The following is a 19,960-nucleotide window of genomic DNA, read 5'->3' on the forward strand; positions in this document are numbered from 1 at the left end:
AAACGCGGGATTGGACCCTGGTCGTCAGACAAGGTTTTAAGTGTGATAGAACTGACGATGATGTCCATTTACTTTGTGTGGGCCAGGTTGTTACTTGTTTCATGTGGCCAAATTGAGAGAAGTACACTGCAAAACTAAAGGATTTGCTGGCTTACACTGCTGGATGAAACATGGATTTAATCCGTATCTTTTGCCTTCACATTTTTCCTGCATTTTAAATAATAGTGTACACAGTTAGCGAGTCTTGGCACCAAAGACTTGGAAAACAAGACGTGAAACCACGCTACCACCTAAAGCTCACTAAATTAATTTTCAAATTGTAATATTCTCATTTTGGTTTAATTCGTACAGAAAAAATCAAGCTTGTGGTTTTACAAAGAAGGTTTATGGGGCGATGATCTACTGCTTTCCCTTAACCTAACCCTATGCCCTAACTCTAGAACTGGGAATCATAGGACCCTGGGAACATAGGAATGACCCTCCAGTTGGAATATTACTACCGCCAATAAACTGCTCAACATTGCAGACATGTTAAGTCTAGTGAGGCTTTTAGCGGCATTTTAGCTAGATGCAATTATTTTCTTACTCTTGGGACAGAGCCCAACGCTTGGTTTGGTCTTTTTAAATATTTATGACTAAATGGATTCTGGACTTGTACTTCCGAACCACTCAAAAAGCACCTTTTACACTACGCTGCCCACATTCACCCTTTCACCACACATTCACTCAAGCTGAGCAAAAAGTCATCAACAGAACTTAACTCACTTCATACGCGACTTCAGCACCACCAATGCTGTGCATCGGGGAATTTGGGGTTCAGTATCTTGCTCAAGGATACTTCGACACATGCCAGGAGGAGCCGGGGATCGAACCAACAACCTTCCGATTGGGGGACGACCCGCTCTGCCTCTGAGCCACAGCCGCCCATTTATCCAGTCTTTATGCTAAGCTAAGCTAACAGTCTCTTGGCTCCAGCTTCATATTTACTGTACGGATATGACTTTGGTATCAATCTCTTCATTTAACTCTTAGCTATTCCTTTAAAATATGTTCCATAACTAACTTTTGGAGGTGGCTTAAATGAAAGTATGATTATGTTTGATGTAGTAAAGACTATATAAATGCTCTGATTGGCTGCAGGAGTTTAGGCTCCATAATAAAAATACAAAAGTTGAGTTGCAGAGGACCTTGATGTGTGTGCCTGTTTATGCACATATGCATGACTGTATATCTGAATGCATGTGAGGATGCTGTGTTTCTGCCAGAGCTCTGCTGACAGATGCCACTGGATGCTCAGTGGCTTGAGTGCCAAATATTTAGGGTACATAAGCACACAGCACACTCTGCTGTGACTGGCTTGAAAATGATGTGTGCAATACACTGAAAAAAAACAGAGCCATGCTAAAATTGATAGGCTTACCGCCCCCTAATACCGCTCCCAAATTTGGTGCACGTTAAAATAAATGGAAGAGCTGTTTTGCTAATGAACAAGCAGTCAGAGGTGAATGATTGAGGCAGCGCTCTAGATCATTCCCGGGGTATGCATCGTTCCCTTAAAGTCAAGTTGTTCAGTCCCAAGATGCCTTTCTTTGGCAAGGATATTTTTCTCTGGCTGGTTTTAGGGGCGTCTGCTTGCAAGTTGTGAGCGTATGGAGAGAATACAGAGCAGGTTGTAGCTTTCAAAGGAGAGGAGAACGGATGAATGTGAGTATTAAATTCATGTGAAGAGGAAGGCATGAAGGCCAAGCAAGGATAATTGTGTTATCAACCAACTTTAAAGTTTCAAAGTATTGACGCAAAAGAAGCAAGAAACAAGCAAATTAATTATAATCGTGTATGTAAATACTCACAGGGCATTTTGTGATGCTCTGCTCCCATTGGCTCATTCTGACACTTTCCTCCAGCGTGGTGCATTTCTTCAACAACAGGTCCCAACCACAGTATGGGTCCCTGGCCCCCACACAGGCTCTGAAAGGACAAAGAGAACAAAGTTCACTTTTTAATGGGCTTTTATTAATCTGTCACGTGTGAATACAGATAACTCTGCATTGTGACAGGACATGAAATCACACATCAGGTTTAGACAGGGAGATTAAAAGAAGGGAGATTATGGAGAAAGTTGGGAGATAAGGTGGTAGGAGAAATGATGGATGTAAAAAATGGGAAATGGGAGAGATAAGATGGGAGAGGAAGGCAGGGGAGAAAGTGGCCACATGAAAGTAGAGATTGGGAAAAGGCAAGAGAGTGTAGAGGCTGAAAATGAACATAGAAGAGATGAAGGAGAGAGAATCTACTCAAGTGACAGAGAAGTGGAGAGAGAGATAAGAAAGGCAGAAATGTTTTATTTTGTTTATTTATGAATGCAGAGTATTGTGATGTGTCCCTAAAATCATGTCTTAACACAATGCGCTGACTGATTTCTCAGGTAATCTTCAGTTAGGCACCAGGATTATAATTACACATACATTTCTGACTCAAACATCTTATCAGCCCAACGAATATTCACTGCAAGGATACTGTAGCCAAGATAGCTGGATATGTCTCTGCCGTATCTGCTTCAGGTGGTTTATTGAGTGCAATAAAAAGCCCGATGTTACTCTTCATGCAAATACGAGTCTGTGGTGACAGCACAATGACATATCATTGAGTCACAAGCATCAATGCAGCCTGACAGGCCCCGAGTGAAATGTAACCAAAGTTATCCGTGGGTTTCATAACAATGAACTCAGTGCGTGCACAAACACACGCGCACTTACACAAGGACACAAGATCATATGCATTCATCCATATGAAAATACGGAAAGGCAAACACTCGCTTGTGTGCACACTCTAACGCACGCACACAAGGTGACTGGGTGTCTAACACAAAAACAGAGAGTTACGGTCTGTTCGGACAAGGATATCAGGGGTGACGACAGCAGTGCAAAATGAAAAGGAGACAGAACAAGCTAATACCTGTCTTTCAAAGGGCCTTAAGGGCTTTGCAGATTGTACACCACCCATCAGTGAGCCACACAGCATACACAGCCAGACAGAGAGACAGCCTTCTAATATTTCAGGAAAACTTCAAAGAAATGTCAGTGAGGAACCCAGTAACTCTCTACTGTAGCTGCCAGTTTGTGTGCATGGTTTTATTTCTTTTATCTGTTTTGTTTTTTTCTGACCCTGCTCTGACAAAAAAAGCCGTGAAAGAGGTGATGAAGCGCCATAATGGCTGCAGCATTTATCAAAGAGCCACAGCTGTAACATGAAGCCTTAACTCTTCTGTGTATTCCAATAACAGCTCATTGTGCGAGAGATAAGGAATGCAGGTGTGATTCCTTTTCTATGTGCAATGATGGATGGGATCCCAATCTTGTGGTGAGTCTTCACACTCGGCCTCTGTCTCGGGTTTTCTTTGCCAATATTTATGCCTTGACGGAGCGTCTTCCAGACAGACAGAAAGTCAATACAGTATATCTGCTAAACACACACACACACACACAGCTGTAGAAGAATTGTGCGCGAGGCGGAAAAAGCACGGTTCAGTAAGAGCAAGAGGGAGACAGTGAGACGGACAGACAGAGGGCAGCCGTGGGCACCTCCAGTGGCTCAGACAAAAGCTGATTTACAGGATTTTAAATCTCAGCAAAGGCCCCTGATCAACACACAGGCCTGGCCCTCTCAGATAAAGAGCATCTTATGAAAGAGGGAGCTTTAAAACTCCGTTGTGTGCATATTTTGCTTTTGACACTTTCCATTTAGATTAATGGTGTTGGTTTTGCACTCACTCTCTGCTCTTGTGGTAGCTGCATCTCTTGAGCGGGATCTTGATGACCTGGTCTCTTACACCCACATAAAGCTCACTCCGGCTGTGCAGGATCAGCAGGCTTCGGATCGGCTGCCTCTTCCTGGGTGGGAACAGCTCGATCTCTTCCAATAGGCAGCTCCCTGTCGACTGATTGAGTGGGGAAAGCACTTTCCTGATAGTACCATAATCTGGAAGAGAAAGAGGGAGGGGGTCACAAAGAGGAGGGAGGATGTTTATCTGCACGAAAAAAAGGTAAAGAAATAGAGAGCAAACGGAGAGAAGAGATATGAATAGTAAAGAGTTTGAAGAGGGAAAAACAACAAAAACATATCCTGGATAAGCAAAACCGCACACAAGCCGGAGTGAACTCAGTGTGAACCACACAACAATCACTTCCTGCTGAATAGACTGTCAAAAAGACTGGTGGTGGCTGCTGTGCCAAGCTTGGTTGTGCCATCAACATGCAGTGCTGTAGGTGCAACCAGGGAATTGGTATGACACCTGAATTTATGATTTCTGGCCTACTTTTCTTTGAAGGGATATTCCAGAGGAAGAAACCACTTTGAAGAGTGTAGAAATGCATGTCATTGTGAATACGTCCTGACCTTTATTTTATGTAAGGTAGGCCCCGTGAGATGAAGTTAGGGGCATTTTTCTTTTGGGAGGGCTAAAACAAACATCATCTATTATACATGAAATCCCCTGGGTGAAGAAAAAGTAATTAGGTGCACAGTGATGCCAAGGGATGAAGGGTGAATTGCTAATAGATAGTTTCAAAGTAAGGAATGTAAAAGTTAAGTATTGCCCCGAGCACTATCGGGCAGTAAAGCATTAGGCTACTTAGTAACGTGTTAAAGAAATCTGATTACTATTTCAGGTAACCAGTACTAGTGTAAGGGATTACAATTTGAAATTACAGTTACTAATCCTAGTAATGCTTTATCACTTCTTCAATTTGGCTGTGACTTGGTATCAAGTTGGAGGGTTGAGATGAGTTTGGTGTTCAGTGAATAGATTGGTTCTAGCCGGTCCTGTGGGTGTGGGGAGGCAGTTAGCTTAGCCCCCAAAGTAGGCTCCCGGTAACTCCAAAGTTGTCTTATTTACAAGTTGTGTGTTCTTAGCTAACTTGCTAATGTTAGCCACTGGTAAGCTACATTCAGGAATCACCTTGTTTTGTTCACAGTTAGAAGGTGCAGTGTGCTGATGTTAAGATAGCTGTTGATGTTCAGTAAAAACATCCAAAATGTAGTCCGTAAATGGTACCATATTACTTTAGTGCTTACACATAAATACGTTACATTATATATACAATATAGTATAATAAATGTAATATATATCTTGTCATTCTATGCAACATATGGTGTTAGTATACTTTAGCCTACTTTCTGCTGACTTTCTGCTACAGACACCCAGCACTATGTCACTTGCTTATAGATGCATGTAACATAACGGCACCACTAATTTTGACTTGGTTTTGTGTAGTTTTATTTTAATTTGTATTTTACTTCTTTTTCATTTCTTACTTTCTATATTTTATTTGTACTTCTCTGTCTTTGTGCGGCTTGTGCAGCCCTATTTCCCCCCTGGGGATCAATAAATACTTATCTTGTTTTATAATGTCTCCTTTTCTAATTCTACATGTGTTGATAAATACTTTTGCTGTTAAGTAATTACTAAAATAATGTAATGAATGTACCTATAATGAGTGAATAAACTTTAAGTGGACTAGCCCAACACTGCCCCAAAGTTTTTTTTGTTGTCCTCAAGGCATGTACGTACACCGACTCTCAACTCCACAACTGGTTAAAAAATTGGTACTTGTGTTTCCATGAACTTCTCGCATCTTTTAAATCTTTTGCATTTCACTTAATTGTATTCACATTAACTGCGAGAGAAAAATTCAGCTTCAGGGCTGAAATTACTAATGAGGGCTGAATAACAAGGGAGTTGAAATCTGCTGCAAGCCACGTGTTTGAAAAAAAGAACCTTACACCTCAACATCTTTGAACCCCCAGTTGGACCTCTCAGGTTTTCCACAACGGCCCCAATCAGCAGAGAGCATTTAGGCGTTAATAATAGCATGTGATTAGGTACAATATGTGCACTACCCAATGGCCTTGGCAGTGTTTCAGATGTTTTCATTAGCGTCTGGTTAGTGTCTGGGGAACTTGCAGTGTGGGCAGCTCTGGTCCGACGCTACATTGATCACAGCACCATGCAAACAATGAGAGGGGAGTTTTTGAGCGAGATGCCAAGCACAGAGCCAGTGAACTGGAACAGGTTGTGCGTGTGTGTACTTGTATGTGTGATAACCTAAAATAACACTGAAGCTACAACAGGAAGATTATGTTGACATTTCCCAGTGGGCCTATGGTACATTAGCACAGTGAAGTGGGCCACTACATTCGAATTCTGTTCAGAACATCCGTTCATAATCCATACTGTCTGTTATATCATAATATAGCACAGACGCCAAATGCTGCAGTGTCTCTGGTGTCTTGCTGATATGGTTTCAGCACTTTGTCTAACATCACATATTGTCACACCAGTATGATCAAACAGTCTACTGATAACCAGGCAGTGCCATGTAGTTCAGACAGGAATAATGTGGAGGGGTTAAATCAGTATGTGTGTGTTATTAATTGCCCATCTGTGTGATTTTGACACATGGCTGTTGGCTATTTCATAGTGTCCGCAATCTCTTAGTGAGGGACTGCATTGGAGTGATATGTGGTGTGTGTGTTCTGTCCCTGCATATGGAGGACATATGGAGGTAAAGAGTGATCAAACTTGTGTCAGAAGACTAAGCTTTGATGTCTCCTCAGAACTACAGATCTATTGGTTTCATTCTTTTTCTTGGATGCCTCTTTTTTACTCATGCTTGAAGTGTACTTCAAGGGCTTAAAGCTGAACTTGGTTTCATATTTTATTCATCCATTTACTGAAGTATTCATCTATAACAATCAATACTCTTGACGATAAAAGCATCAATTAAAGCTTCAGTTTGGAAAGCTAGGTTAGGTATTATTTATAAAGTGTTTAACAGTACTGAAACTATGCTAATCTGCTTCTCTAAGACTATATATAGGTGTGATTTGATCAGATTTGACAGTGCTGGCGATATAAGCAAACAACCCCACAACTGTCATCACATTTTGAACCCAACACTGCTAAATCTTGATTGGTGATCAGATCAGAAGTATGTGTCAGTTTTATCCCACCCCACTTTGCCCACATCAAAACATGAATATGAGTAGAGATGGTCCGATACCATTTTTTCCCTCCCGATACCGATTCCGATACTTGTGCTGTGGGTATCGGCCGATACCGAGTACCGATCCGATACCAGTATGTTATAAAAAAAAATATCATACTACGCCTGCATGAATGCTGTGAATGTTGATTATTTGGTAAGCCTGGCTCAGGTTAACCCTTTGAAACAGAAAATAGCAAAGTTCAGCCTTTATGTTTGAAAATTTATTTAAGATAAACAGTATAAACAGGTAGTCACAGCACTTAATAATATCTAGGATATAATAGTATAATCCATCTTATTAGCCTATTCCAAGCTCCGGTAACCGGCTTTACAACTTCTCCCTCCGTCGCTCTAAACAGCAGTTCGTTGCACGCAAACAAGCGCACTGTTTTAGAGCGGCGAGAAGGAACTGTACAGAGGCTAACGGAGCAACCAGTAATAGATTACTATATAAAAACTTATTACGTGGTATGTGGACGGTGCCATGGACCCAGTATCACGATACCGATGCCAGCATTTTCGGCAGTATCGGAGCAATTTCCGATACTGGTATCGGAATCGGAACAACTCTAATTGTGAGATAACCAAAAAAGAAAATTGTGCCTGTGTGGGACCCCAAATGGTTATATTATGATCACAGCAGACACATGCAAACAACCAAAAAATATGCCAAAATAATAAAAACCAGAGTAATATGTCCAGTATGTAGACGCAAATACTGTATATGCACAGAAAAGTCTCAAAAGTCACAGAAAGTGCCAAAACCTACCAGTAGCCAAGTATATGATGTGAAACAGCATGTCTTTCCCCTGCACCACATCCACCGCCACATGAGTGAAGCGCACATTGTCCTCCATAAAGTAGGGCACAGGAACCACGGGTTGGACCACCTCGTGCATCAGCAAAAACTTCTGAGCGTCCTGCAGGTTTCTTTCAGTCAGGTTCACGTAGGAGCCAGAGTCAATGGTGCCGCACTGTGGGGGTGAGGAGGACAGAGAGGACAAGTTTGACTGACTATATTAATAAAAGCCAAGCTCTTTGGTAAGGCAGGCTACGTTAATAAGCATGTTTTTGTCCAGAAGTACCGGCGGAGATGGGAAAAGAGATGGATTAAATGATTAAATGAACAAGGCTTTAAAGTTGATTGCCGCTTCGTTGTGATGGTTTGCTATCCTCACAACCTTAAGGCTTTATAGTCAATACACCACGGCTGATGGAAGAAGAGTGAATGAATGTTTGACTGAGCAAGTAGTTATCTCTTTTATTAGATTCTTCCTCATATGCATATATATTGCTGGTGAGTGTTATTGGTACTCCAATAGTAATGTTTCTGATTGTTCTTTTACCTCAAAAATAAGCTAATATCTTAACATTTTTTTTTAATCTTCAGAGCTTCATTATTGCTTTTCATATCACAGAAAAAAATGCGTTCTCTAAATGCTGCATTATCATTCAAACAAAGTATCCAAACTACTTGCACCTAAAATGTTAAGACCTGCCTAGAAGAGGAAAGTCTGTTTGCAATAACAGAATCATCTAAAATAAACAGGTAGATTTCATTGTCACATATTAATTTGGTTTTTATCAGGCATCGTTGGCTCTCAAGTCCTCATTCTGTGTCCCTGTAGAGTTTTCCTACCGAAGCAGAGTCAGTGCTGCAGCTCTTGGTTATAATGTGAAATATCTAATATGTAAGATATTTTGCTGAGTTCATTTATTAAAAAGAGTTCAATAAAGTGAACTGTCTCCAAATGGGAGTTAAAACGGGAAATATTAGGGCATCAAAAGTATAGTTTATATTTGAGTGATACGGGAGGTTACTAAAGTTTATGTGTTTTTAAAAATAAAATGTGTTTATTTCTTTAGTTTTAATGATATTATTTCAACTACATTTCTTTTTTTCCAGGAAACAAAATAATAATTGGCATCTTAAAATACTTCTTTCCAAGCTGAAAGTGGTTCCAACCAGCACTATATAGAATATTATACACTGCTATCACAGCCAGGCTGTATTATTATGACCCACTGTAGCACTAATAGCAAGCTAAATGCAAAGAATATATATTATATATTTCTGTAGAATGTTGTCCCTGTCCAGTGTCCAGTGCGTGTTTAATGTATTTCCTACTTCTTAGAGTAAAGAAAGCATTTAAAAACCCATTGAAATACCTGAAAACTGTGTAGTCATTAAGCTGAAAACAGGGCCGTTTTTCATGAGATATAGACGTTCTGAAGATACATTGTTTTGCCAGAACTATTGGTGCTTTTTAATGTAGTGCTCTTTTTCCATCAAGCAGAACGGGACAAAGTGAGGCATAAAGCCAGTCCAGCTGAGGCAGAGCTGGATGAGTAAACCTAACCATGCATGTCCTTCTCAGTGAAAAAACTCTCAGGCCGGGGTCAGGATTGCGGATTGAGGCACCATCCACAAAGAATAGATCTACTCCAAGACACAGAGCAGAGAAAACAAAAATAAGGCGTGCTCGACAATTACCCAAACCCAAATGACTGGTACTGTTTTTGTTTTGAGCACAGTATCGCAGATGCAATGCACAAAATTTGCTCTCAGCTAACTCGTCAACCTCGTCGTACTTAGCTGAGACTGGACCTTGGGTGGCGATTAGTTCCCACTGAGTAGCTACAGTAGCAACAGCAGCACAGACATTTTATACGGATCAATCCCCAGCCTTCCCTGGGCTGACAGATGAGAATCATAGCGGGCTTCCCCGGTATGGGCAACGGATCAGTGCCCTCGCCACATCAGGAGATGGGAAATTAAAGCCCCGAAGGACAAGGAAATGCAACTGTGTGTGCGTGCTTGTGTGCCTTGAATGTGCAGCATGTGTGTGGTGTGGGCAATATAATAACATACTTCTAAGGTTTCCCTTTGGGGTTTTGTCCTTGCATGTGTGTCTCAACGTCTGCATGATTGTATTTCTCGCCACAGCGAGACAGAGTTAGGCAGTGACCAGCGAGGGTCTGTGAATGTACAGAGAGATGGATGTGATGATTTCCTCAGTACAGTCAAGGTGAGGGACAGAACTGTCATTTGGCTGAGGGCCCATCCAAAACTCAGCTGTCACGCTCATCATCAGCGCAGTGTGCTCTGCCAGGATGATAAGTGCCACTGAGAAATATGGTTGCATTACAGCATGTTTTTGCCAAATGGGCTTTTGTTTAAAAGACGGCCCATATTTTTTAGCATCCTGGTAACATCTGATTATAATATTTTGTGGGTTCTGGCTCAAAATGGTCATGAATAATGTTAAAAGGAAAGCGCACAAAACTGACACCTCTTTTTTTTGTTGCACTTGAAATCTCTAAGATAACCAAACTTTCCATCAGCATTTGGCTCAGACTCTAACTTAACCAATTTTCCTACATATGAAGCTTAGCAATGACTGTGTTTTGTACAGTAAGCAATTACAGGGTGACAGAAAACCTATACAACACAGAGACGGTATTAGCACCTAACACCCAACTAACATGACTCATAGCCTGAATAAACCCAGCAGGATCAATCCGTGCGCTTCAAATAAATGGGGGGATTTTCTCTGCAGACACACAGGGAAGTAAGCTCTCAATCAATGATAAGTGTGTGTGTGTCGAGTTCACAGTCATAATTATCCCTATTTGGCAGCAATCAGCAACCCTATATTTTTGTGGGTGTATTTGTGTACAGTAGATATGTGCGTGGCCAGTGGCTTTTACAGGGGCTGGTCTCCCTGTAGGTGTGCATGTACAGGTGTGTAGGTGTGTGTGCACAAAGGGCTGGGGGAAAAAAATGTCCATAAATCCTGCGCTCGTAAATCTAATCCTCCAACATTGACAAATGCTTGATGAAGATGTCACTGAAACCTAGATAAAGTGTGCATCGGTCCAGCGGTGAGGTGCAGCTATAGTGGAGGAATGCGGATGGAGAGGAAGAACTGATCCTCGTTTATCCTTGAGGAACACAGCCTTATGGTATATAGGAACCTCTCTGTGATGTACTAACTTTATGCTGAACAGGATAAATCTTTGGTCAGCACTGACCAGATAAAGAAAATTGGTTTTCTTGAAGGTAAGTGAATTCCAGACATGAATGCGTGACGGCAGCGAGACACTTTCTATGTTACAGATTCATGGGTATGGATGTGTCACAGCTAGCATTTTCCTGCATGTCATTATAGATAATGTGTGTGAAACTTCTCAATAGCAGGCGGTGCGAATGCTCATGCATCTGCTGGCTTGACGGAAACATGATCGAGGGCCCATGATGGGAAACATGTGTGGATGTGAGGCGTGTGTCACCCATTGGCAGCCAGACCTCAGAGGGAATTCAATCCCTCATGGAGAGCTGCGTGGATTAGCTCGCTCACTATCTTCTAAGCCTGCAACAACTGAGAGCTACTCCTGCTAATAAAACATTCCCTGTGTCATCAGTATAGAGCAGTGCCTAAAATCGGGATAAGGGGCCTGCTCGGTTTGCACCTCCGGGTTTAGGATGGAGCATAAACATAAAGTGCCACTTGTGCAAAACAAGGACAGTTTATTAGAAAGGGACAACAGTTCACAGAACGAGCCTATGAAACATCTTAAAGGAATGATTGTGCCATTGTAAAAATCACTGGATTTTATAACGAGCGGTCGTAACGTGTGTGTTCATGAGGAGAGAGAGGGATGATTGAAAGAGAAAGGAAATTAATGAGAGAGAAGAGATTGCTGGGAGTCTGAGGCGGGCTCACCAGGATGAACACATTTATTTATCAGGACATGCACATACACACCACATGCATACATTTCCTTAGGCAGCCCAGCCTCACATATTGTTTGGCTGATTGGGCAATGTGCTGGGTCTAAACCACCTCAAGCATGAAGAAATGATCATTAAGGATTAGCTCTGAACTTTAACTCACATGCACACTTCATAAACTGCCTTAGTGAATGTATTTTTAGCCATGCAGCAGCTATCCGTGAATGTAGTGATGGTAGTGTTGGTCAGTCCAGGATTTTTGTTTCTGTCATTTTGTACAGACATTCATGGTTCTAGAGAACGAATCTGACTGACTTGAGTTATCCTCTGACTTTTCCTCTAGCACCTACAGCAGGTTGACATTTTAGTTTTTTACTGAAATGTTAACCGTGAAATGACAACTGTTGAATCGATTGCCACAAAGTCTGTAATTGGAGTAACTTTATTAATCCCTGATTTTCCCACTATTGACATGATCTAATCATCTAATATCCAATCCTACTGTTGGTCCAGTACTTTGGCTAGCTATTCCCATCAGCCTTAGTTGTACTTTGTGTTTAGTGCTAATTAGCAAACGTTAGCATGCTATAATGCTAAACTAAAATGGTGAACATGGTAAACATAACATCAGCATGTTGTCATTTTGAGCATGTTAGCATGTTGACATTAGCGATTTAGCTCAAGGACTGCACTAGCATGGCAGTAGCTTTGACTGTATGTATATAAAGATGGACGACATGACAGCTCTTCAAAACGTGAAGCCAAAACCTCTTGATCACCCCACATATCCCTCAATGTTAGAGGATGGGACAAGGGTAAAACAAAATTTTAGGTAGTTCTTATCGCGCTTATGTACATTCACATGTACATTCACACATCTAAGTTTGGCTTTAATTAGTTACTTGATACTATAAAAAAGGATCATCATTGACAGCTCATCCCTACATGCATATGAGCTGGACCTCCATACTGTGGCTCCAACCCTAATCACTACTGTGCAGACTCTTGCTACGAATCACATCACCAGCATAAGACAGCGCCCGGAATCTGGGATATTTGGAGGTATCTCTTTTATATAAAGTCTATGGGCTGCAGACTCTTTGTCTTGTTTCAGTGTTTGTGGTGTCTCTATGGCAGTTCCAATCCAGAAACAAACAGAGCAGGGAACCTCTGTTCTCTTTTGTTACCTGAAAGTCCGGGTTGGGGTTGGGGTAGGGCAGCCACGCTGACCGCGAGTTCTCCTGGTACTTGAAGGGCCCGTTGAAGACCTGTGATATGGCACTGAGGTTGAAGGCACACACCGCAGATGCAGCAATGCTGTTTCTGAATGTCAGGAACAGAAAAAAGGAAAAAGAAACCCAACAAAGGGGGATGAGAGGATGATGGATGAGAGAGAAACAGGAAGTATTAGGAGAAAGAAATTTAGAAAAGGACACCATAGCACTACAAAAAAAACTCTGTTCTTTCAGATTTTGTTGGTATTTGTAAAGCTGACCACCGTATGTTTGTATTGCTCTCAGCCAACAATACAAATCAAACAACAGACAGATAGACGCAGACGTCGATGTAAGTGATCGTCATTATTGGATTATAAATCCAGCAATAGGACACAATTAAGCTGTTCGGCTTGTCTGATTAACTGTACAGATCTCGGGCCTGAAATACAGCTTTGACTTTTTAAGCTGTCAGTTTCAACAAGTACAGGTCTCCTCCCTCCGAAGAGAAAGTAAAGAATGAGAGTATTAACTCTCAACTCAAACTGTGAGACTTGGGCGATGTGAATTATAATCCAATGCGGCTGTTCATTAAACTCTGTGCCTGCAGGGGGAAATGTTTCCAATACCCTTCAAAAGACTTCTTTTTCAGCAATGTGAAGGCATTGACCATAAAGAATAGATTACTCAGCTTTTAATAATGGTCTGTGGGTGCGAGTGTGCATGTGTGTTTGTGTGTATGTGAGTGTGCGTGTGAGAGAGGAAAAAAAAATGGAGAAACAAAAAGAGGGAGGGGTGTTTGTGAAAATAGAAAATAATAGTTTTCATCCATGGATGCATCCCATCTCTTACATCCCTGCATGATACAGCGTACACTTTTAATATGTGATGATAAGCTTCTTTCATGGGATTTAAACATGAGATGGCACTAGAATATGTGATCCTATTTGTAGCTGGTTTTGAGTGTCTATGGGAGGAGATTTCTACTGGAAATTCAATTTAAGATGCATTTGTAAACATGCCATGTTCACATCATTGTCATGTATCACTCAATTTTATATACTCAGTGTGCATGATGTGAAAAGGTCACATGCAGAGTTATTGCAGATGCAGTTGAAGTGTGTTTGTTTACACAAATGACAATGTGCTGCCTAAAACACTCTGAATTATACATGAAGGTATTCTGTGGGTGCATTAAAAACAACAAAGAATAAAAGAACAATCTGATGATATGTGTTGGTATTTTTTATCTGACATCAAGATGCTGTGAGCTGCACTTTGGTTCATCCTTCACAATGCAAATGATACAAACTATCAAATAAACCGGTGGAACTGGTGGGATTGTGGAAAATGACTTTTTAAAGACTTGATAATTGACTTAGTATGATTATTTGCCAACGCTGGATTTCTTTTGAAGTAATTGTATGCACTTTCCAAAAATCTGCAAACAAATCACTTATGGCAGAAAAGAAAAGCAATTTGTTGATTTGGTGGAGGATGCAGACTTTTTGCCTGGGACTCGTTTCTTAGATATCCATATCATGTAGTCATCAAGTGAATATTTTAGACAGCTATTACAGGGTTGTTTTAAAATGTTAGCGAGTGTGTTAAGACTGTGTTTTCAATCAACTCATGGAGCTAACGTAAGTTTCATTTTCCAGCTATGTACAGCTACAGCAAACAGCAACGTTTGACGATGATTTTGTCTACGTCTTTTGGAAATCAAGGACCAATTATTTCAGAAAGTTTGAAAGGTGTAGCAACAGTAGGTAAGGGCGCTTGGGCTTGCGATTGTAAATGCAAATTCTGCTGGAACCATGTCATACGTTTGGTGTGAAGAAAGTAATTGTCATTGTATTTTTGTCATTCATGTTACTCACACATTGGTAGTGAAAATGCCGTAGAGTAGCTCCAGCTCAGAGAGGTAAAATGTTCCCTGCAGCTCGTTGTAGTTAAAGGGGATTTCTCCTGGTCGGGAACAATTCAGCCTGGCCTTCATGAAGGTGGTCCACGTGTCCTCCAGGAGGAAGCGGCCGCCAATGTCATTCTTACAGACCCGCCCTGCGCGGGAAAATACCGTCCGTCCACAGTCATGCTCCACAGCGTTTTCCCGGAAGAAGAAGTAAGTGAAGTTGCCGATATCGTAGGAGGAAACAAAGTTTGGTTCTGTGGAAGGAGAGGTAACAAGAGACGAGGAAAATGAGTGGGAGGGTGTCAGAGAAAGATGAAGTGCAGAGTGAGGGAAAAAAATTGCGAAAGAACAATATTTAAGACTGTGGGAGTAAGAGGGAGATCGAATGTGTACGTGTTATGACTGATTGACTCGCAGTGTGTGTGAGCGTGAGGCCCACACAACAGCAGGTGATCAGGATTAATAACTACAGGCCATGTTATTAATGGCGTTGTGTTGTAATAAGAAAACTCATTTTTCACTCTCCGAACCTAAAGGTTAGGATGAGAAATGACCATAACAGGTGTAGCGTAATAGCTCTCACCCTATCTGAAACATGCGACCTCCACGACACTGTCACAGCTAAGACGTTCATCTTTATGTATGACATTATTGGATCTAAACCGCGCACTTTATTCTCGCTGACAGTGATTTAATTCACCTTTAAATGAAAGTGTTCCCCCTCCTCCTCATTTCAGCCCTCTTCTCCTCTGCACCTTTGGAGGGCAGTGCGGGGGGAGACGGAGGAGAAAAATCAATTCGCCATAAAATTAGTTATTAAACCTTTTCCCAGAAGGTTGCTGCAAAGCGATGTATGTGGTGGCTTTTAATTTATTTTTTCAATTTAGCTTAAATGTGAATCAGATAAAAGTCACTTGCTGACAAGATACTGATTGACCTGCTCCTCTGTAGGCTGGGCACCTTAAGCTGTCTGAAGTTCTCCAATCTGCACTGAGGAGCTTTGTGCTTGAAGTGGGTCTGAGCTTTAAGGGAAGAAGACATTGATTTCTGAAGAATTCACAATTTTATGCTCCTCAAAGAAAGGGTGAGATAAAGACAACGATTTTCTAGTTGCTTTGAAACTTCAGAAATCATTGTTTTTAGTGATAAAAGGGGAAAGAACAATTATGAGGAGGATCTCTTTTAGCACCCGCTAAACTACTTTGCGCAGAACAGTGGTGATTTGAGTAAGAATACAATCCTTCAACCAAGAGAGACAGATTCCAACTCCCATGTTAGATAAGCATCTGCCATGCTTAAGTTTCCTTGAGCAAAACACTGAATCCCCACCAGCTGTAATGTTCAATAGCAGTGAAGGGGGGGATACAAAAAGATGATTTTCTCCTCCTTTAAAATGCCCATTTATCTTTATGTAATGATTTTTACACACATATACATAAACTATCTCTATCCGGACCCCAAAACTTCAGCAGCCCCATACCGTTCAGCCACTTGGAGTTGTACTGGGCAGTGCGCAGCGGTGGCAGGCCGCCCAGGCTGCGGTAGATGGCGGGGTCTCGCCCAGAGAAGTCCATGGCCGTGGCAGCGTAAAGCTCCCCGCTGGAGGTGATGAGGGCAGTGGAGTTGTGGAGGGGGTTGTAGGGACACCGAGCCATCCCGCTGATCTGATCGTGGATCTCTGTCAAATTTGTCAGCTGCAATGTGAAAAAGAAGAGGATGAGGTGGGGGCGGGGGGGAGGGTGAAAGTGGCAGGTTTATAATGGAAAGAAAAATAGGCATTGACAGTACGCAGACATTGCCAAGAACATGATTATGATTGGAGTAGTCCTTGAGTTAAGAAATGAAAACAATAAGACGCAGTATACTTGGGAGTAAGATGCATTTCCTTATTATTTCTAAATAATGGATCATTGTAAATAAAAAAAATAAAAAAACAAGCCTAGAAATATAGGACAGTATCAGAGGGCAACATTAAAATGCAAACCGGAGAAGTCTGGTAATGTTTTGTTTGTTCCTGCCAATATGCAAATGGTGCAGACTAAAAAAAAATACTTCATCTCATTATGTTTTGTTTGGTTTACATCTATTAAGAAACACACACAAGATATATATGAGCAAAACCTTCAGGAGCAAGAAACATAATCAGAGAACACATTTAGAATCATTAGCAGCATAAAACACACAAACAGAGTAGCTGCCTTAAGTCCAGTGTTAGGAAACCACCTGTTAAAGAAGCAATAAAATTTGTGGGCATCTCAAAAGTTACTCTTTGCTGCAGCGTTTCCTCGCTTTGGTCTCTGATGTCTCTACAGGACAACCAGCTGTTTGTCTTGTTATAACATTATTATACCACATCGGTGGGAAGCCTTTCTGAGTTCAAAAGAGGCTTGATGTGAGCTGCAGTCTTCCCTCGCATTCTGCCTTTGAATATGAGACCAAATCCGACTCCCTGCTTTTTAAAAATACTTTACAGCATGACCCTGGCTTAGCCCTGACACACTGCACTGGTTCCTGGTTTAAAAAAAAATACAAGCCATAGCTCAGTGACTCAGGCTTGAATTGCAAAAAAGGAGTAATGCATTTTTTAAATCCAAGATGTAATTATATTTTTATGGTGCAAAAGTAAACACAGTATACGGGGGGATTAGCTCATGGTTTGTGCTTCCACCCAACTTCATCCTAGTTCTGAGGGCAAATGCATGACGTAAAGTAGAAAGATTGCACTAAGTGTGGTTTTGAAATCCACAAATGATAATTAGAATGATTCTATTTGCAATTACTTTTCCATCAATCAGGGTTCCACATTTTTGACTCTTCGCCAGTTGCAGAGGACCTCTAGTGACAGCATAAGTCTTGAAAGATTCACAACTCAATCTCTCCTCTCTCCTCACACATTTTCACATTTCCACCGACTGAATAATCTGCGGACAGCTCTTTCACACAGGAGGCCAGACTCCATTCAGTGCATGTGTTGGGGAACACAGGCGACTTCTTTAGCCAATTTCCTGGAGCCGGTCGATTTGGATCAAGGGTTCTGTTAACTCCTGCCACCTCTGCTCCACCCAAACCTCAACAAAACAGTGCAGCCCTGTTTGAGCTCTGCCAGCCTGAGATGAAAGCCTGGTATTGACGGGGCTCATTCTACGGGCCGGAATAGCCGCTTTTAGGTCAACTGGGTCATTTAGAAAAACAAGAGGAGGAGTGATAAATAGATAGATGCCAGTGCATCCGTTGCATTTTTAGGAAGGGGAGTGAAAGTCGTCTCTATATTGCACCCAGCAGCTGTGTGAGTAGGACACTGAAGTGACTTTGAACGCCTCTGACAGAGACTTTTCTTAGTAAGAGACAGCTCACAGCTTAGACAGACTTCTATGACAGCCAGTTGGGTGCTATGTATGGTGCTACTGATACACTATTGTGGCTACTGAGAGAATATTTAACTGCCCACCATGACAGGAAATCTAGCTGCAAGCTTTATATAAGCATGACACATCCTGGCGGCAAAACAGAAACACATGTCACAATAAATTTGATTGTTGTACATAGCTTCTTTGTCTAGAACAAACTTACTAAGTTACAACATCCTTATCATTACTCTGACCATCAGAATTATCATTAGCAGCACTGACTGACAGTTTTGAGGAATACATTTATTTGCTGTCTCCGTAAAGCAACCTAACAGTAGATTAGCACAATATCCTCTTGAAATGAAGAAAGCTATTAAATTGGTTAGAATGTGCTCTTTTTTTATATATATAAAAAGCTGGGTTAATGACTTATCATTACACCTCTGGTCCCTCCAAAAAAAAAAAAAACTTCTCTCATCGCCATGATCACTCTCATTATCACCACCATCGGGGGCAGCGTGGCTAAAAATCAGAGAAATTAACAGCTGTTTAATCTATAACCTCTGAGCACTTATTAAACTAATAAAGTATTCTGCTCCTTCTCTGTTCATTCATCACAGCTGATAGTAAATCTGTCTGAGTGGGATTCTATTGCTGTTGCTGTGCCCAACCAGTGTTTTACATTAACGGACGTTCAGTGGGTAAATATGACAGTGCCTGATGAAATACTGCTATAATAATGTCATGACATTTCAACTATATGTATTTTCACAGTGGTAAACAGTCATTATGAGCCTGTGACCTTTGGATGCAGTGCTTTTGGACAAAAACAAATGTCATCATAATAGTAAACTCCTGGCTCCTATTCCTCTGAAATCCTACAAAGTAGACACAGATATTTGATATGTTCTCAGGTAAGAACAAAACTTTGACATTTTAAATCTTGGTTAACTTCAATGGGCACTTGTCACAGACAATAGTGGATAAAAAGTGTCTCCGCTAACACTCCATTTACCGAGAAACATGGTTATGTTAGCACCATGCAGCTTTTGTAAGAAAAATTAAAGGGTGACAGCAAGTTGCAAACCGGTGGTTAATGCACGAAAAAAAATCCTATTCCAACAGCCCACTGAGCCTGCACACAGTAGCAACTCAAACTGAAAAGTCTGATTTAACCATCCCTTTAAAACATGGGATTAAAAGCAGGCAGGAATTTACAGAAGCATGAGAGAAAGAGGAGTGAAAAAATTGCAGTGCACTAGAATTAAATACAGAAGAAAAGATGATTTGATACAAAGAAAAGAAGCTAAATGACAGCCATGACTCAGGAAGAAGGCTAAAGAAGTCAAGATGAGACAAGGATATGTTTACTTGTAGGCCAACGGCATGATTATCAAGAGTAATGAGCTTAAGGCAATATTTTGATTGCGACGTTTAACAAGTTTGAGGTAACACGACTTCTTAAATAAGCAAGCTTAATAAGATTCATCTTATAATTAGTCTACATCCCTGACTGCACAACAAAGGAGGCGAGAACAGCCACAAGAACTCATACAGGATAAATCCTGTGATATCAATATCACGACTCAATCACACCTTGATTAAATGTGTTGATCAACCTTGACCTATTCTTCTGACTTTGTCAGTTCAATCAATGACACTTCAATCTTCTTATGTGCAATGTTATCAGACTAATACAGCCTGAA

The 19,960-nt window shown here is 41.2% G+C and overlaps 1 protein-coding gene across 1 annotated transcript in view; it reads right to left on the bottom strand.

Annotated features, from left to right (window-relative positions):
• Positions 1-19,960, bottom strand: part of sema5a (sema domain, seven thrombospondin repeats (type 1 and type 1-like), transmembrane domain (TM) and short cytoplasmic domain, (semaphorin) 5A) — a 117,264-nt gene that overhangs the window by 39,703 nt on the left and 57,601 nt on the right. Inside the window, exons 7-12 of the mRNA XM_035655538.1 lie at positions 16,388-16,601; positions 14,876-15,161; positions 12,969-13,104; positions 7,816-8,020; positions 3,771-3,978; positions 1,851-1,968 (exon numbers count right to left, since the gene is read on the bottom strand). Of these exons, the coding sequence (XP_035511431.1) occupies positions 1,851-1,968; positions 3,771-3,978; positions 7,816-8,020; positions 12,969-13,104; positions 14,876-15,161; positions 16,388-16,601 (1,167 nt within the window). The remainder of the gene's footprint in view (positions 1-1,850; positions 1,969-3,770; positions 3,979-7,815; positions 8,021-12,968; positions 13,105-14,875; positions 15,162-16,387; positions 16,602-19,960) is intronic.

Source organism: Morone saxatilis, unplaced genomic scaffold (assembly GCF_004916995.1).
Source record: "Morone saxatilis isolate NCDOM2014 unplaced genomic scaffold, NCSU_SB_2.0 Contig0, whole genome shotgun sequence".
Taxonomy (NCBI): Eukaryota; Metazoa; Chordata; class Actinopteri; family Moronidae; genus Morone; species Morone saxatilis.